The sequence below is a fragment of the Anabrus simplex genome, chromosome 3 (genome assembly GCF_040414725.1).
Source record: "Anabrus simplex isolate iqAnaSimp1 chromosome 3, ASM4041472v1, whole genome shotgun sequence".
Lineage (NCBI taxonomy): Eukaryota > Metazoa > Arthropoda > Insecta > Orthoptera > Tettigoniidae > Anabrus > Anabrus simplex.
The window spans coordinates 382,351,086-382,371,514 of record NC_090267.1 but is presented as its reverse complement, the minus strand read 5'-3'; the positions used below and the strand labels follow the sequence as shown (position 1 = coordinate 382,371,514).

The following is a 20,429-nucleotide window of genomic DNA, read 5'->3' as shown; positions in this document are numbered from 1 at the left end:
AAATACAAAAGGAAACGGACTCTGTAGGGCAATTAAGGTCAAGAATCTCTCTGACTTTGGTCATATCATGAAGAACACAGAAACCTGCAGGTTCCTGAAAATCCTTATACAAGGAAACAAGTGGAAATGAGGTCCTGGGAGACCTCACACATCTTGGCTGGAGAACCTGAGATGGTGGTTCAGACAAACAACATCTCGCTGTTCTACGCAACTACTGACAAAACTATGATAGCCAGAATGATCACCAACATCCAATGACAGATACAGCACTAGAAGATGACAACTTAATGTTGCATAAAGCTCTTCAAATAGGTGTCTTATATTTTACGTATCACATCTGTAGACCTGTACCCCACTCGTGGATGGGGTGGGCTACAGAAGCAAATCCAGGCAAATTCTGTTGGCCACCATTAACATTGATACATTTACGAGTCACAGTCGTGAACTAGCTGATGACCTGAAGAAGCATCACCTCAACATGGCTTGCATCCAAGAAACCAAGTTGACAGCTCAAACGATGAAGAAATGTGGAAGTATACAAGTTGTTCTACCATGGAAAGATATCCATCCAGAATGGCATGGCCATTGATGTGAGGTGGGAGTTTAGGGATATCATCACTGAATTCATCCATATATCGAACTGACTTATGTCTATTAACAGTGGAACAGATTCCCTGTGCATCGACTTCTGCTATGCTCCACGAACTGGGTGCGCCGATAATAAAAAAGAAGAGTTCTGGAATGGCTTTGAAACTTGTCTACAATCTCGTGATGAGAACGAGCTTTTATTAATTGGTGTCTATTTGGGGTGAGGGTTTTGGAGTGTGAAAAGTGGACAGTAACCAGATCTTGGAGTGTTATAAAGCTTATGATTTAGCTCTGGAAGTGTCCATTGCACCTAATCACCTACAGTAGTGGTGGAAGAAATATGCAAATTGGCTATTGGTTGGTAAGATAACGTGACCTAAAGTCAGTTGTTGACACAAAAGTTATTCCCTCACACACCATCGCACCCCAGCATCATCTGCTCTCCTGACAACTCTCAAGAACACAGATGAATGAATTAAATGAAGGAAATTCAACCAGTATCAAGCACAGCACAAAACCTCCATTGGTGATCGAGATGATCTACAACATGTCAAAATGCTACTGAGGTTTGGACAACATGTGGTACAACCATTGCAAAGACAACAAAACCTGGTCATAGTTTTATCAACAAGGAGGTTTGGAGTGGATCAAATGTGCAAGACTCTGTTAATCCCTTCAGTGTGAGTCAAAATCTGCATGGTTGTCCCTAGAGAGGGTGTTTCTTTTGCAGTAAATTAACTGTAAAAGTAAGACTTTAGAGAAACAAATATTATGATGGTTATAAACAATGTCCTAGTCATTGTATTGTTAAAGAACATGCCAGAGACTTCCTTTTTGTTGGTATTTTTCAAAGCAATCCTCAACATTCAGAGGAACTCCACCACAAAGCTTGCATTCCCTTCTTGTTTCACAGCACCTCGACTGTAAACTTCTTCTCAATTGGAGAAATCTGTTTTAGAAAGTGTTTTGAGCTGCAAGATGAGCTGGTGGTGTAATGAAGAATAATCCTCTTAGTCAGGATGTAGTATTTTGCATGATGTTTCTCGATAAGATTGATCTCTAAAAAAAAAATTTCAGCCAAGTTGCAGTGCCACATTTATGTATCGTTTTGTATTTGCCCATGCTTCAGGTATGCCGATCGTCTTCATGACCACTATAATCACTGTCAATCAAATATGAACTATTATGATCATCATCATCATCATTATTATTATTACTGTGATAGTATATATATCACACCCCCGAATTATATGTAGAAGTTATAGATATTATTGTCAGTATTCGATTTATTATTATTATTATTATTATTATTATTATTATTATTATTATTATTATTATTATTATTATTAGTATTATTAGTATTTCATTTGTATATTTTGTCATTTATATTGGTAAGCTGGAAAATATCCACATATGTAGGTATGAGTAATTTGTTTTGCACGAGTGGGAAAACATTGCTTTAATAACTCTGGTAATTTGAATGAGTCATATGGCTGCCCCAGTGCTTGTTGCGATGTACTTGTGTCGGGAAATTCATGAGTCATGTATATATCCCAGCCTGATGAGATGAGCTTGTTGTTGTACCAGGGAAATTTGATGATTCATGTAAAACTCCCCAGAGTTTGTTATTGTCTTGGGAGGAAGAAGTAGTTCAGGGCTTGGTCTTGACTAGAGATCACTCATGATTGGCGGGCATGCACCAATCCAGACGTATCATCTGAGAGGAGGGGGATGTTGATGTCTATAAAGGTTGATCATATGGCGGCAACCAGGAACATTGTAAGGGTGATTGTGAGAGTGATTGTAAAGGAACGAGAAGGAACTACTACAACTACAAGCAGGAACACTGTATGAAGGAACTACAACTGACGCACTGTACGGGAAGGAAGTGGTGCTGATACACGGTACTGGAGTGACACGGCTGCAATGGACTGGACTTCAAACGTTCGTGGAGCGTAGTCTTGTTATGTTTGTGGAAAGTGGCTGATTGTGGAGAGTGCTTGCGCATTAAGTATTGTAGCACTTGTGGCGGCCTAGCATTATATGTTGGTGAAAGCTATCTCAGACTTTCCATAAATTTATGTTGAGGATCGACAGACGTGTGTATATATCTTTACAAGTGTTAAAATATGTGAACACAGTAGTACAAGGTACAGTATCTGTGTGATGTGATAACTGCCGATTATGAGAATCGGTAAGTCGAATTGATATAGAGACAGTGAAGGGTTTTTATCTTCATACATGTACGTTGTTCATCGGACTATCTACAAATGGTAGCTTAGTTCTCGCTTTCGTTTTCCCACGATTTTCATTATTATTGTTGTTGTTGTAAATATGGAGTCTTCCAGCAATATTTTATGTGTGTATTATATGTATAATGTTGTATGTTGATGAGGTGCTCATGCACGGAATTTGTTAAGAATATAGTTAGCTATTTTAGAATCAGTGTTATTGATGAACCTAGGTGCAGTTCCTACCTACTTAGTCGTTTTCAGGAGGTTAGGTAAGGCCTGCAGCAGATGTACCAGTACGCAGCATTATGTACACGCCCTGGGATATAAAGTTTATCATGCTCTTATCTAAATTCGAGGGATCCATTCTGGTGAACTCTGGCGCCCATACTACGGACATTTCGGTTAATTATGCTTATTAATTTTATTAAGTTTTTGAGTAATTTTATTTATATATTTTATTCATGACTTTATTTATTATCAGTAGTCATCAACTTGTTACATTACTACTTATATGGTTTTCAGAGAAGCAGAGGTGCTGTAATTTTGTCCTGCAGTATTTCTTTTATGTGCCCACAGATATCTAGCGACACAAGGCTATCAGATTAGATTCAATCTTTAAATGCTCAAGAATCATTCCTGTTGATCCTCCTTTTGCTCTCTCTTAGCTGCCATGTTTGTTTTGGACTTGGCACATCAATTGCTATCATAGAAACACTCTCCTGAACAAGCGTCAAAACCATTGCAACAAGATCATGAAAACAGTGAAATAAGGTATGATTTTGTTGATCCATCTATTGAGAATCCAAAGAACCACGTGAACAGGCACATCTGGAGTGCAGGCAAATACAAACGATAAGTAAATACAGCTCTGTGCCACATTCAGAACTGTTCTGGGGGACCACAAGTTAGACATAAACATCAATCATGAAACTGTTTTGAGTGTACCACTAAAGAGGTTAAGGCAGTAAGGGTAGCTTACAAAACCTGGCTTAAGTTAAGACTCGACGAGTATCGCCAGCACTACAGATAGTTGAAGTTGATGGCAAAAAAAGGAGAAGTGCCAAAGGTAAATGAGGACAACTACAAGAATGTGTACGATCAGTTGGACACATCACAGGGTGCTAAAAAAGATCCATCAGCTAGCAAAGAATTGCCATCGCTCTGTGCATGTCTGACTAGATATTGATGTGGTTTTTTTTTTTTTTTTTTTTTTTTTTTTGCTAGTAGTTTAATATTGCACTAAAACATCAGTGGCATTCGGCGACATAAGGATGGGAAAAGGCTAGGATTGGGAAGGTAACAGCTATGGCCTAAACTAAGATACAGCCCCAGCATTTTCCTGGTATGAAAATGGGGATACCTTGGAAAATCATCTTCAAGGCTGCTGACAGTGGGATTCGAACCTTCATCTCCCAAATGCAAGCTCACAGTTATGCAACCCTAATCACACACCCAACTCACTGTGTAATATCAGATTTGTATGCACTAAAAGTAGTGCCGGCCCCGTGGTGTAGGGGTAGCGTGCCTGCCTCTTACCCGGAGGCCCCGGGTTCGATTCCCGGCCAGGTCGGGGATTTTTACCTGGACCTGAGGGCTGGTTCGAGGTCCACTCAGCCTACGTGATTAGAATTGAGGAGCTATCTGATGGTGAGATAGCAGCCCCGGTCTAGAAAGCCAAGAATAATGGCCAAGAGGATCCGTCATGCTGATCACATGACACCTCGTAATCTGCAGGCCTTCGGGCTGAGTAGCGGTCGCTTGGTAGGCCAAGGCCCTTCAAGGGCTGTAGTGCCATGGGGTTTGGTTTGGTTTGGTTTGATGCACTAAAAGTATCTCAAATGTGCTTACATTTACGCTGTCAAAATCTTTATAATATGCATGCTTGTTCAAGTGACAAAACGGGCTAACAGTGAAATTTGTTTCTTTAAAATATGCTTTAAATTTTTGAAAATGTGCACTGAAATATACTATTATGATTTGTAGATCTACTCACATTGAATGATCTTCTGTATATGTCTTTCTGAAGGCTGTAATTTTATTTACACTGTACAGATTTTTTTTTTCTTTTTCTAAAATGTTCAGGGGTAAAATTATGCATTTATCAGTTAATATCTATTTGTATGCAGAGAAGGAACTCTTAGTGTCCACAGATGTGATTGAGCAGCATTTGTAAGCAATAACAAGCTCTGGAGGAATTTCCTGTGGAAGTTGTACACTATCACTTTGAAGATATTTGTTAACAGCGGGCCCGGAACTAGGGCGAGGCATGGGGAGCACGTGCCCCGGGCGGCAGAGTTCAGGGGTGGCAAAATTTGAAAAGTTTATTAAAAAATAATATAAGTTATTTAATTTTTTCAAAATAATAATACCACAATTAATATTGTTTAATTTTATTTCATTTTGTTGTCCAATTCATCAACTTTATTACCCTGAGACTGTATACCAAGTTATTTTCTTCATTATAAGACACGACACAAGAATTAACGTAATTCATGGGTCTGTAGTGAATCTTATACTGTTATACCTACTACTGATATGAATGATTAGTAGCCTGAACGTTCGGCAGCGGGGTCGGGCTCGAAAACAGTCTGACCTTGACGTGCTCCACGAGCATCTCATCTATCTCACCCCCTTTCTGCTTCCAGTAAACAGTAAACTAATCAGACACCTGCAGTCATCGTTGTCATTATCGACGGCTACACATGTAGCCTGCGTACACTGTTGTATGCGTGTGTTGATATGAACCGACAGTTGTTTTATTTTATTTACATTTAGTTATTAGTGTTCGGAGTGTTGATTAGCTATTCATGTTAACCGTTTATCAGCGTTTGGAAAACTGAATTGTGTAATACACTTTGAGCTGCGTTTTTATCAGTTTCCGAATTATGGATGGCAGAAAACGACTCAGTGGAGCCAAGTATAGAAAACTTGCCAAGGAAAAAAGGAAGAAAGAAAGCGATGTGCTGTCACAAACACCAAAATTAGAAGCATTTCTTTTTAAACCTAATGTTAATGAGGATGAAGGCTCAAAAGAAAAATCAGGTAAGTATATATTAATTTTTATTTCAATAATTAAATTATAATACATTAGGGAAGAGATGAAATAATTGTGCCTTATTGGACTTTGCAACAATTTTTTAATACTTCATTTTGTAATATATCATATTACTGATTTAATTATAATCCCAGCTTTTAATATTTTAGATGACGTTGAAGCTGGAGAGGAAGGCACGCAACATGTCAAACTTTGCAAGAAACTCAGTCCTACTGGTGAAGCGAATGAAGATGAATTATTATCTCTTCCAGACCCTACAACTGGTCTTCAAGAAACGTCCGAGTTTTCCTTTGATTTTAGGGATCCTGGTTCATGGTCACAGAGTTTTTCAGATTCTGAAAGGTGTTACATAACAAAAATGAACTTTGAAAATCTGATCGAGCCAAATTTAAGTAATAGCAGCAGAGAAGGACGTAACTTAACCAAAGATTGGTTTTATAAAGTTCTAAAAAATGGAGAAAAAGTAAAGAGATCATGGTTAGGCTATAGTGAAAGTAAGAAAGCTCTATATTGTGTTCCTTGCAGGATGTTTTCACACTTAGCATCAAATCAAGTGCTTTCCTTAGCTAAAGGAAAAGGACTTACCAATTGTAGAAAACTCTGTGAAAAATTGCTTGAACATGAAAATTCATCCAACCACAAACTTTGCTTTTGTTTGTGGAAAGCTTTAGAATCTTGTTTAGGAAAGGGAGGTATTGATGCAGAACTCCAAAACCAGATCCGTCAAGAGGAGTCTCACTGGAAGGCGGTATTGCGTTGCATTATCGATGCTATTCTATTCCTATCAAAGCAAGGGAGTCCATTCCGTGGAACTAAAGAAGACTGTGATTTCAGCGACCCATCCAGTGGAAAGTTCTTGAACACAGTAGAACTTATATCGCATTACAATGTCCCTCTTTTACAACATAAAAGGGCAAATCTCGTATTGCTCACATAAAATACAAGATGAGTTCCTAGAAATTATTGCCAATAACATAAGGCAAAAATACAAGACATTTTGGATGCAAAATATTATTTCTTAATATTTGACTGCACTCCGGATATCAGCCACAGTGAGCAAATTACTCATGTAGTTTGTTATGTCAAAATTAATACATCTGAGGTATAAGAAAGTTTTATTGATTTTTCCCAGTTAGTGACAAAACAGGTGAAGGTCTCAGCCAAGAAATCCTAAAAAAATTAGACAATGATGGACTAAACTTAAAGAACTGTAGAGGCCAATCTTACGACAGTGGGGCAAATATAGCTGGGAATTATAAAGGAGTTCAGTCCAGACTACTTCAGGAGAATGAGCTAGCATATTTTGTCCCATGTGCTGCTCACTCCCTCAATTTAGTTGGTGCTAATGTGGCCAGTGCTACTATTGAGGCTCAGAATTTTTTCGGAACTTTGAACGGTAGAGCTTCAACTTCACGCTGGGAAGTTCTCCAAAACTATGTGCCACTGACATTGAAACCTGAAAGCAATACAAGATGGCCTGCAAGATTAGATGCGGTCGAACCTGTGTATAAACATTATGGTAAAGTTGTACAGGCTCTAGAGGATTTTAAAAAGCATGATCTCTCAACACCTCAAACTAAGAGTGAGGCCAGCCCCCTTTTGAAATATATTGGGAAACTTGAATTCATTGTTTTCACATGTTTTTGGCATGCTTTGTTCAAAAAGATCAATCATGTCAATGAGTTTTTGCAAAGAAAAGATGTAACAGTAGATTTGGCTGCCCGGAAACTTCAAGGTCTTTTAACGCTTTTGAAGTCTTGCAGAGAGTTTACTCCATCTGAGGCCATTACTTAGCAAGCATGAGTGATCTACCATCTGAGTTCTCAGAAAAAAGACGAAGAAAAACAGAAAAATGTCTGATGAGCTGTGTGGCGATGAAGCTCCGACAAGTACTGAGAATGTGTACCAATTAGGTATGTTAGAGGTCATTGACCTGATGATTACGGAACTCAGTGACAGGTTTAAGGCTTTGGACAACATAAACAGCTAGTGTGGATTTTTGAATGGATTTTGAATTAAAGAAATGCAAGCAAAAGATCTAAAAATGAAAGCAGAAGAATTGGCAAATATCTACACTGCTGATCTCAACATTGAGAATTTAAATTTGAAGTAGAAAGTTTCAAGCACCACGCTTTATCAGTTGACAAAAATTTAAAGAAACCTCATCAAGAGAAATGTTAAGTCCTATTTATAAAAATAAACTAGAGGAAGGCTACCCTAACATTACTACTGCACTGAGAATGTTCCTCACGTTGCCAGTTACAGTGTCATTTGGAGAACGAAGTTTTAGCAAACTCAAAATCATCAAAAAATACATGAGAAATACAATGGGACAGGAGAGACTGTCTAATTTAAGTATAATATCAACTGAACACAAACGAGCATCCCTTATCAACTTTGAAGACATCATCAGTACATTTGCAGCTAAGAAAGCTTAAAGAATTCAATTTTGAGATACAGTATATAAGAAACTTTTGCATAGTTACAATTGCGTTACACTACGAACAAATTATTTGTATTAGTAATGTATAAGTGTTTTTCAATACAAGTGTAATGTATGTATTAATATGTATAAGTGTATTAATGTAAGTGTTTTTCATAAATAAAACTTCTTAATAGTATACATACGGTATGGTGTGTAATTTCAACGGCCACATCTAAAAAAATATCTTACTGTGGTATTATATTTCAGAGGTAGGGGAGGGGGAGGGAGGGGGATCAGGGGATGGGGAGGCAGCAAACTGATATTTGCCCCCCCCGTGACAAATCTGCTAGGTCCGGCCCTGGTTAACAGAGCATAAAATATTGAAATCAGGATTTCTTTGTATGTATACTGCACAGTTTTGCACTCAATATTTCTTCATATTTTAGAGGGGCACCCTTAAGTTCACTTTTCACTCTCAAGGAGTGAAACAGAATCACAAAGGGAAAACCACACTTTTCTAGTTTTTGTTACATGGTGTAGACTTTTTAAATGTGCCTTTATTATACTTGAGTGCGTCTGCAACGTTTCATTTTTTAAAATGTTTTGTGAATTACAAGTAACGAGCTTAACAGCTCCATTATAACAGCCATATTGACTTGAAATCAAGTTGAAAATACTTAAGAATACACTCAAATATACACTCGAATATTCTATTTAAAGATCCGCCTGTTCAATAGATGTTGTTACCTTAAACTAGTACAAGTTTCGTCCCTTAGGGGAGAGTAATATACATATATACACCAGATACTTAAAACAGGATTTATAAAAATCTTGAGACACAAGTTAAGAATCATGAGAAGGAAACGTAACATTTAAAACAGGAGGATAAATTGTGAATGTTAAAATATAAGTTCTAAGTCCTCTTGTACGAGGGTTATGCCGAAAGTTTTTTTTGCAGAGAGTGAGAAAAAAATTATTTGCCAAACAACAATTACAACTTTTCAAAATACTCTCCATTAGCATGTATACATCTTTCCATTCTCTGAAACCACTTAGAAAGCGTCTCAGTCCAAGCTTCTTCCGGGAATTCACTTAGTGCACTCTTTACGTTGCAATGGCCTCTTCATCTGATGAAAACTGCTGCCCATGAACTTTTTCCATGGTCTTAGGGAACAGAAAGAAGTAACATAGGGCCAGGTTTCCTTTTCCAAAAAGTCCATTGTTCTGGCAGCCCTGTGTGCAGATGCATTGTCGTGATGCAGCAGAAGATGCCCACTCTTGGAGTTTGGGTGCTGTGACCTCCATGTGGCGAGGATTTTGGGAAGACAATCATTCACGTACAATTTAGCATTGACTGTAAGATGTGTGTCCAAGGTCATAGAGGTGAGATGCTCCATTTTTGTAGAACAAAGCTCCGACTTCATTGAACTTTTGTGGGTGGTTCCTCCCATGGAAAGCACCACACAGAAGACTGTTTCTTCGTTTTTTTCATCACATGTGATGATATTGTAGGTGTCTTGGGACTGCCCTCCTTTGAATTTTTCTTGCATGAAACGACACCAGTCCACTCTTGCCTCATTTTGACTTTCTGTCAGGGAATGTGGCACCCAACGAGCACATCTCTTAGTTAGGCCTAAATAATTATGAACGATGGTCTGCGCTGCTGTTGACCCAATATTTAGGGTCCCTTCAGTGTCACAAAATGTGAGATGTGGATCTATTTTGATCGTTTTCCTCACAGCATCAATGTTTTCCTGAGTCACAGCTGTTAATGGGTGACTGGGACGAGGTGCATCTTCAATTGACTGCCAACCCTTGAAAACTCGCAAAACCAATTTCCAACTGTGGCCCCAGAAGGGGAAGCTTCACCAAAAGTATGCAGCAAAGAAGAATGGCATTCTTTGGCAGTTAAATTCTTTTTATAATCATGAAAAATAATTGTGCGACAATTGCGGTGTGACAGATCCATCTTGCACCATGTCTGACTCAGCACTGCCTGTGCTTACTTCCCACGCTGTGCAGGAACCACTGCTAAGAGGGGATGTGCGCACATGTTCCAAGGTCGAGAAACATCACTCTTTCAAATTAAAAGAATCCCATTGTCCTCAGAATTACAGTTTACAGACTGCTAGAAACTTTTGGTGTAGCCTATAGTTGAACTATGTTAATTTTCCATGAAAAATAATTAATATTGGTGGGTCCAATAAAATTCTTGATTCGGGACTTGAAGTCTGTTCATTACATTAAGGTTTTGTGATGTGATGTTTACATTAGTGGTGAGAATAACAATGTTGTGGATTAAATTTATTCTGTATTTAACATGTTGAATGCCCATACAGATAGTGTCTTAAAAATAAAATGGTTTTTTTTCTCCTTTGTCCCCATCCATGTCTAGTTATTTATTGGCTATAAACTTCCATGAATATTAAATGATAATTCATGGGACCAGGAAAATTTTCTGATATGGACAGTTTTCTGGTTCATAAAGGTTCAGCTGCAGGCAGTTTTTACTGTATAACATTTACTGTGTTGAAGCTGATTAAGTTATGTTTCTGCTTTACAGGATCTGAATGATATAGTGCAGTCAGAGCAGGTGATGCCTATGGAGTTGTTACCAATTAACAATGGTGCTGGCCAGAGCTTTGGCTTCATACTATACCGCAAGAACGCTGTAACTGTTACAGAGGCATCTACACTACAAGTTAAGGGCTACATTAAAGATGTTGCTGTTGTTTTGCTGGATGGTGTTCGCAAATCTGAAGTACTTACGAAGAAGGATCAGTTCAAGGAGTTTGGCTACTGGGAAAAGAAGTAAGTTCAGAAATAAATAAAATACATACTTGTAAAAAAAGAGTTATTCAGATTATTCAGATTGGAGAACAAATCTCTCCAAAAATGAAACTATATCAAGCCACTCTATTAACAGTTATCCTTTCAAAATCTGAATAGAGCTGTAAAACTTGACTTCCATTATATTATTTTCAGTAGAAACTAAACTTCTTCAATTTTCAAGTTTTACTCTAATTCATACACACCTTCCAAGAAGTGATAATCTACCTTCCCTAAATTATTATTTTATATAAGTTAACACTGTGGACAACCATCCACCTTTGAATATTGGCATCTCAGTGGAAATAATATTCTCTGAAGAGGAGGATGACGATAGCAACAAGAGTGGAAGGAAGGAAGGAAGGAAGGAAGGAAGGAAGGAAGGAAGGAAGGAGAAAAAAATAAAAACTGAAAAATGCATATTATTAGTACCTCTGGTTCTTGTTGATTTAAGGGCTTGGGTCATTTTTTGACTATCAGCTCCATGAACTGTAATTGCATACATGGAAACTACTATAATGTTTATCTGTATTAATAGATCGTTGCTCTTATGCCAAAACTGCGAATGTGACAATGTTCTTCCTATTCATTGTTTCCCTTAAGACTGGTCACACCTCCCAGCCACATATTGATATGCAGTCCATCAGACCAAGTTTATTGAGTTCATTTTCCTATGCGCGTGTGTAAAGGAAAATGAACCTTACTGCACCGTACTGCAGGAATGTTTGTTTGCATGGCATATTTACCTGCTTCTAGAGTATGTTGTGTTTAAGGTTCATTTTCCTTTACACATAGACATTGGAAACCGTACTCAACGAAAATTGTTCTGATGGACTGCATGTGAATATCTGGCAGTGAGGCATGACAGGTCTTATGGGAAACAATGGATAGGAAGAGCATTGTCACATTCGCAGTTTTAGCATAGGAGTGATGATATGTTATAAAGATGCAGACATTAAAATGTTTTATTATACTAGAAAGTTCTACAGTGACAATTTTTTTTTTTTTTTTTTTTTTTTTTTGCTTTACATAGTACCGACATAGATAGGTCTTCTGGCGACGATGGGATGGTAAAGGGCTAGGAGTGGGAAGGAAGCGGCCATGGCCTTAATTAAGGTACAGCCCCAGCATTTGCCTGGTGTGAAAATGGGAAACCACGGAAAACCATCTTCAGGGCTGCCGACAGTGGGATTCAAACCCACTATCGAATACTGGATACTGGCCGCATTTAAGTGACTGCAGCTATCGAGCTCGGTAACAGTGACTATTTACAACACAACTCTACAACATAAATATGTTGTCACATTCTCCCCTCCATATTCTTACTTCAGAATATAAACTTGAAGACACTTCCTCAGAGCTGGGAAAAAGAGGATGTTTGATCTTCCTAATGTCTGAGCTTCCCTTTGATCTCAGGAGGCACTTGAGGAGGAGGAGGGGCTGCTTCTAAGGTCTTTGGGAGGTTGATGTTTGATGGAAGTTGTTCATTTTTAGGTGGGGCAAAATGGCAGAATGTTTTATTTACTGCTAGCTGATGTGTTTTTCCCTTCTTTCCCGTAGGAAAGTGTGAAAATACCATTTTTATAAAGTAGTATCACCTCTTTCACTAGTGGCTTGTATTTCAAAACTCGATAATGCCTTTTTGTAAGAAACGAGGTCCAAGTGATACATTAAGAGGAGAGAATTCATTACCAGACCTCTCCGAATGAGTGAACATTTGTTCAAGTAGAATTATGTTAAGCATACTTATTTAAGAGCTCTCTGTTGAGCTAATTCCCAATGAACAGTACCAGAGTCGAAAGAACTGAAAGCTCACTGAATTCCTTCCTTTCTTGTGACTTAAAACAAGAAGTCTAGCAGTCAGAATTAATTATACTATGGGTTGAGTTTAATTGTAGATTTAGACCTGTTTTGAATATGGGAAGGTGAAATGGAATTTGTTACTATTTGTCTACAACAACCAAAAGGTATTAATTCTGACTGACCAATGATAGATGACCATTAAGGTCAATATTGAGTTTGTTAATTGGTGAGATCAACTCTGATTGAAGCTCCCTGATATGATGTAAAACTTTGATTGCAGCAGGGAAACCTGGAGAGGTAGTCACACAACACAGTTCTTCCGGGAAGTAAGGAAGTTTTTGTACTATGGCCTCAGTAATACAGACAAGTAACATTGGGATGTCAGATGGCAGTATAATTGTGTTCTGAATAAATGGGCAAGTTTGTGTGAATTGGTGGCTACATTGAGTATTCTGGGGTATACAGACTGTGTCATACTGGAAAGGTAGCTTGAGTCACCATTAGGGGCCGATGACCTCGATGTTAGGCCCCTTAAAACAACAAGCATCATCATCATCATCATCATCATCATCAATGAGTCACCATTGTATGATCCTGTTGGTTTCACTTTCCCTGGCTACTATTGTCCAACATGAATATTTTCAGACTATGGTCAGTTACTGCTCTAAAATGCTTATCATTAAAATAATGTCACTATTTCACAGGATATTCATGATTATTTGAGCTCAAAAACTCATAGACTTCACATGAATCTCTAATACAGTATATAGCTGAATATGAATCTAACAGATCAGTGAACTTTTGCAGAATTCACTATCAAAAACAACAACTAGAAACATAAAGGATTTTCTGTAAATCTTGAATTTATGTCTGACAGTCGGATCCACAACACTTCAAACCACACAGTTCCAAGCACGCTTCATTCTGGTTCATGTTATACTGACTCAGAAACATACCATTTCCACAGGCAATTACTCTAAAGAACTATACACCCTGAAGTCTAGTCTAACAAAAATATGGAAAGATCATTATACGCGTATTACCAGGGAAACAAAGAAGCATCTGGTTTTCAAACTTTAGTATTTCTTATCGCAACGTATGACTCAGAGTTCCAGGCTATAAATGTTGCATGTTATAGAAGAATTGAAGATTTTGAGATTTGCTATTGAAGAATGCTATGAATATCATGGGTAGTAAGAAGAACGAATGATTCCATTTCGAAGAAGGAGCTAAGGTTTTCCCCTAATGCACGCATTCCTACTTCCATGTTATCCAGTGAGATGGCATTGAGAATATTGTTCAGGGTAAAGTTGACAGAAAACAGCTGAGGGGACATGCCGCGAACCAGATAAAGAGTTTGATGAATCTGCCACTTGAAAGAATAATGCACACAGGTGAAGACCGCGGTATACGGTGGAGTATTGTCCTTGGAATTGCGTGAAGGGTCACGATGTTTGAAATCAAATCACAACCAAGAAACTTAACATACCTGGAAATTAAAACAAACCATAAATATCATGCTAACATACAACAGTTTTGATACTGTGGGTGTAATTATAATGAGAATTAACCACAGATACTGTACCAGTTCGTCAGTTAGGCATCTTGTTATCTTTCCTATGAGATTAGGACTTTACTTTACCATGGCTTTATTCAGTCTTCAAGAGATATCTCACAGGTGTATGGGTAATAAAGAACTATGAACTCAGGTATATCTACCATCGCTGGTACATATTTATGGAAAGCAAAATAATCTGGAGTAGTTATGGAAAGAACTTAACCTTTAAAATAATGAACTCTAACCCAATTATCTAGAAATTCCATTTATTCATATGAATTCTAAGTAATGAACATCAAAGAAGGATGAATATTAAATGTAAATAAAATTACATTCGTATGCTTTCAATATGTAATGACAAATATATGACACATGCTAAGGAAGTCATGACCATTGGGCAATATCGTAATCCAGATCTTTTCATAATGACTTGTAATATTTATACGAGGGTTATTTTTTTAACTAAGGTCTGATCGGCTGTAGCTTTGTAAAGTTGGTGCGCTTGTTGAAATGTGCATATACGCTGTCCCCCAGCATGCCTTGGGCATGAGTCAACACCAGTTGCAGTCATAACATCATTGCGTATGGTTCGATGTCGGCAGTTGAAATGTTTCAGATAATTGAGCATACTGCTGATTGTGAAATAAGGTCTGTGATTCAAGCAAGGAATGTGTCATCTGTGGATATTCATCACCAGATATGTGAGGTGTATGACCTGAATGCAATGAGTGACAGCAAAGTGCGTAAATGGGTGGGATTGTTCAAGGACGGGTGGGACAGTGTCCATGATGAACTGTGATCGAGCCGACTGTCTGTAATCTCAAATGATTTGGCGTGTGCAGTAGAAGCAAAAATCCATGAAGACCAGCATTTCACAATTTCCACTTTGTCACTGCAATTTTCACAAGTTTCAAGGTCATTGCTATACAAAATCATTTCTGACACCTTGCAGTTCAAAAAGCTGTGCACAGGGTGGGTTCCCAGACTGCTTACTGAGGAACACAAAACCAGGAGAAAGGCTTGTGCTTTGACTTATGTCATGACCAGATCATTTCCATATTCCCAATTCTTTTCCATTCAATGCCTCATGCTGAAGATTGGGTCCACTGTAGATCTTCCACTTCTAAAGTCATACTGGTCCTCTTGCAACTCTCCTCCTACCTTTCTCCTCATTCTCCTCTCTAACATTCTTTCCTGTATGTTTACCACTTGTGATAAGAGTGTTATTCCTCTATAGTTACCATACACCTTTTTGTCTGCCTTTTTAAAGACTGGTATTATTATTTCCTTTCCTCAGTCTTCTGGTACACGTTTCTGCTTCCATGTGCGCTTTAACAATCTGTACGCCCATTGTAGTCCAACAGGTCCAGGAGCCTTTATCATTTCCACAATCCATCCCTGGTGCCTTCCCTATTTTCATTTTATGGACTGCTAATTCCACCTCTAACATAGTTATATCATCTTCTTCTTCCATATACAAATCAACTGTTACATAAGCATTACTACAACAGTAAGTTTAAATTCATCTTAAACCATCTAAGCTATTTCTCAATAAACATATATTGATGATCTTCCATCATTACTATTATCAAACACAATGAGTATTTCTTCACAAATCAGCTGCTTAACCCCTCAGCGTCGCAGCCGTTTAAAGAGCTTCCTATCCCGCGGCCGGATGAGATTTCAACTACGCGCGACTGAAATACATTGATTCACTTAAAGCGTTACTACTAGTACAAGAGTGGCCCGATATTCACGAAATTTGGAATTCCTTATGGTAGAACTATGTACATGAAGATAATTACATAATTGTTTCACATTTCCTTAGTAATTTAGTTCCGTGTGATAGAGTTCGAAGCACTCTTCGAGACAGAGACCCAAGACACACTCCTGGCAGCAGTACACCGATGTCTTCTTTTCACCGTGTTTTGAACACGCGATACAACGTCTCTGAGGTTTGGATTTCTCACTCTTGGGTGCTAATTTCCTGATAAAACGTATTTCCTGCAACCTTGGAACTCTATTATCTGATGCGCGCCGGCCTTGAATATTTCGTTTCCCGCCCGAGAAGCGTATTTTGTACTACGTAAACAAACCTTCCATCAGCTGAAACTGATAAGATAACTGCTCAATGTTTGTCCCTGTGACTTGTCTAAATATTATTGGAGAATCTAGGAATCATAATTCACTGTTGAAAGCTTCCCTTTGACCTGTATGCGTATCTATAGCCTCCTACACGAAATTTCCAAGTACTGGTTCCTCCTCATCGTCACTCTCATCATTTACCACTGCTACATCATCTATTTCATTATCACTACTGCTAATACTGCCACTACTACTTCCGACTAAACTTTCATTTGAATTATACAATATTTCAAGCACGCTACACTCAGCAGGAGCTAGCCATTGAGCGCGGTGCGTCACACAAGCTGATGAAGCTGCAGCGGGACCGAAAGCGGCAGGACGAAACTGAATGAGGGGAATAACATTTTTGACGAATCAAAACAACTCGATACATATTTCAGATTAAAAGGTCGATACATCGTCTTTCAAACGAAATATATACCATGCACAACTGCTTCTCGTGTCGTATGACAGAAAGCAGCACTAACTGATGCCTATACAGAGTACTCGTAGAGAGTTACGAAAAGACTACAAGCTGAGAAATAAAGACAAATATAATAAATAAACCGCACTCTTAATACAAAATTAGAGCAAAGAACATCACACGAAACGACAAACTTCTCAGATCATCATTTCTTTATTTTATTCTGTGGGAAAGAATGAAGCAAACGGACTATTAAAAAAGCAGGGATTGGTGCTCAGACATAATTGACATATATTTATGCTTGCAAAAGCAGCTACACTTTAACGATTTTCAATACTTATTTAGAACACTGATAAACCCGAAAATGTCTTCTTGGAAACAAAACAATTTGCATATCCATAACACCAAAACTCTTCGCGCTATAGCCGTAAATGCGAAACCATGTATGGGTCTATACCACGTATAGAGGTCGGCGGCTACGGAAGAAAAGAGGGTCTATACCACGTATAGAGGTCGGCGCTGAGGGGTTAACTAATACACACCATATTCTTTAGTGGAAATATTATTGAAGACTTACCTTTATCCCTATTGTAGTTTTTTCTATAATACACTGGTGTAAAAAATATCCAAACACCATGAAATAAGGAATGTAGAATATGAAAATTTTGGCAATATGTTTGACAAGGTAACATATTTAATTGATTAAAGATACAAGACTACAGGTAAATATCCCTGCGAGAAAAGCCATTGCAAATGTGCCATGCTGGTCCATCAATAACTGGTGTAACCGCCTGAATGTTGAATGCAGGCATGCAAACATGCATGCATTGTATCATACAGGTGCTGGATGTCAGCTTGTGGGATGGAGTTCCATGCCTGTTGCACTTGGTCGGTCAGTACAGGGATGGTTAATGCCAGTTGTGGATGACGCTGGAGTTGTCGTCCAATAATGTCCCGTATATGCTCGACTGGGGGATCAAACAGGCCAAGGCAACATGTTGACACACTGTAGAGCACGTCGGGTTACAACAGCGGCATGGGGCATGCATTACTCTGTTGGAAAACACCCCAGGGAATGCTGTTCATGAATGGCAGCACAACAGGTCGAATCACCAGGCAGATGTGCACATCTGCAGTCAGGGTGCGTGGGATAACCATGAGAGTGCTCCTGCTGTTATAGGAAATTGCTCCCCAGACCAGAACTCGTGGTGTAGGTCCAGTGTATCAATGTCGCAGACAGGTGGAATGCAGGCGCTCACCTGGCCTTCTAATCAAGACACGCCCATCACTGGCACCAAGGCAGAACCGGCTTTCATTGGAAAACACAACGGATATTCACTCCATCCTCCAACGAGATTTCGCTTGACAACACTGAAGTTGCAGACGGCGGTGGTGGAATGCACGCTGCAGGGCATGTGGCTTGGAGTTGTCCTTCAAGTAACCGATTTCAGATAGTTCGTTACATCACTGTGGTGCCAACTGCCACTTGAATTGCTCCATATGCTATATACGGCGGTCCTCCCTCTCAGTGGTGCCACGGGAACGTCTGGAGCCCGGCCTTCTTGCGAGCGAACCTTCTTGTGACCACTGCTGCTAGCATGCATGCACAGTGGAAACATTCCTGCCAAGTCGTTCTGCAATAGCGCGGAAGGAAAATCCACCTTCACATAGCCCTCTTATGCGGCCTCGTTCAACTGCAGTGAGCTGTTGATACTGGTCTCTTCATCATCGTAAAGGCATTCTTGATCCACTCACAGTCACTCTGTCCAGTCTCACAGGTAACTAATGCTCTCTCACAGTACAGATTGTATTTAAAGCAAACCTAATATGCATTGTTATGGGGTTGCTACTTAGTGCCACACTAATGCGATTTGCAAGAAATTTGAATCAACATCATCTTTCAGATGTATAAACACACCTACCAACGTTTGTTAATGGAGCACAACCCTTTCTTGGTGTTTGGATATATATTTTTCGCCAGTGAATTATACGTTATCATATTATGCAGACATATTTTCATTCAACTAATCATCAACATCATAAGACATTATCATCATCATCATCAATACATAACGATATTTAACCTTACATTTTGAAGACCTTTATCACAATCTACCATATTACACTTCTATATTATAACTATTTTCTCACCACTTAATCATTATCATATTACCACTGTTAGAACGTATTCTGAAGATTTTCATCCCATTCTCTTGTATTCAATATGATTATATCATCCAAATAAGCCTACCACAGTTAAACACATACTAATCACACAACATTTACTGTTTTTCAATGATTCCTACAGGTGTCTACCCATATGACTTTTTTAGCATGTGCTCGAAATTCCTATTCATAAGATTTCATATCAGATGATCTATATACTGCTTCTAAATCTATGTAACATCTGTCATTAGAGTGCATTTAAAAGATCTGATTCATCTCTGTCAAGCTTACTTGAAATTAACCCATAATAATAAAAATCACAAATATATTTTTTTAAATGAGTAAAGATTGCCACTTGGCTCTTTTAGGATCCTCATGCCACCTTCACATGATTGGTAGTAGGTCACATGTCTGTCATAGTCTCCCACAAGTGTCTATCCATTTAAGCACACTTTCTGAAACTCTTCATAGATATTTCCATATTATTATTCCATTGCATTTCCTGCAGATAAACTTGAAACTCAAAATTCAATGTCACAAATATGCCACACTTTGGATTATCATTAGTATGATGCTATTTGAAAACAACTTGCTTCAAAGTATATCAATTTGGAGTATATATATATAGCATCCATATTCTTTATCTTGTATGGATCCTATCAGTCTAGCTGTTGGTTCCATTTTAAGTCTCAAATCCATGTAAGATTTTCTTAACACACACATTTCCTGTGGTTTACAACTAAATAGCTTTACATTATTAATCTGTATAATGGCAGTTGCCGCCTCTGTGGTGTAGTGGTTAGCGTGATTAGCTGCCACCCCCGGAGGTCCGGGTTCGATTCCCGGCTCTGCCACGAAATTTGAAAAGTGGGCGGGGTCCACTCAGCCTCGTGAGGTCAACTGAGTAGAGGTGAGTTCGATTCCCACCTCAGCCATCCTGGAAGTGGTTTTCTGTGGTTTCCCACTTCTCCTCCAGGCGAATGCCGGGATGGTACCTAACTTAAGGCCACGGCCGCTTCCTTCCCTCCTCCTTGCCTATCCCTTCCAATCTTCCCATCCCTCCACAAGGCCCCTGTTCAGCTTAGCAGGTGAGGCCGCCTGGGCGAGGTACTGGTCATTCTCCCCCGTTGTATCCCCCGACCAAGAGTTTGAAGCTCCGGGACACTGCCCTTGAGGCGGTAGAGGTGGGATCCCTCGCCGAGTCCGAGGGAAAAACCGAACCT

At 38.9% G+C, this 20,429-nt stretch overlaps 1 protein-coding gene across 2 annotated transcripts in view; it reads left to right on the top strand.

The window, feature by feature from the left end:
• LOC136867357 (beta-galactosidase-1-like protein 2) overlaps positions 1-20,429 on the top strand; it is a 212,971-nt gene that overhangs the window by 177,782 nt on the left and 14,760 nt on the right. For both annotated transcript variants that reach the window (XM_067144526.2, XM_067144525.2), the window contains exon 9: positions 10,866-11,113. In XM_067144526.2, the coding sequence (XP_067000627.2) occupies positions 10,866-11,113 (248 nt within the window). The remainder of the gene's footprint in view (positions 1-10,865; positions 11,114-20,429) is intronic.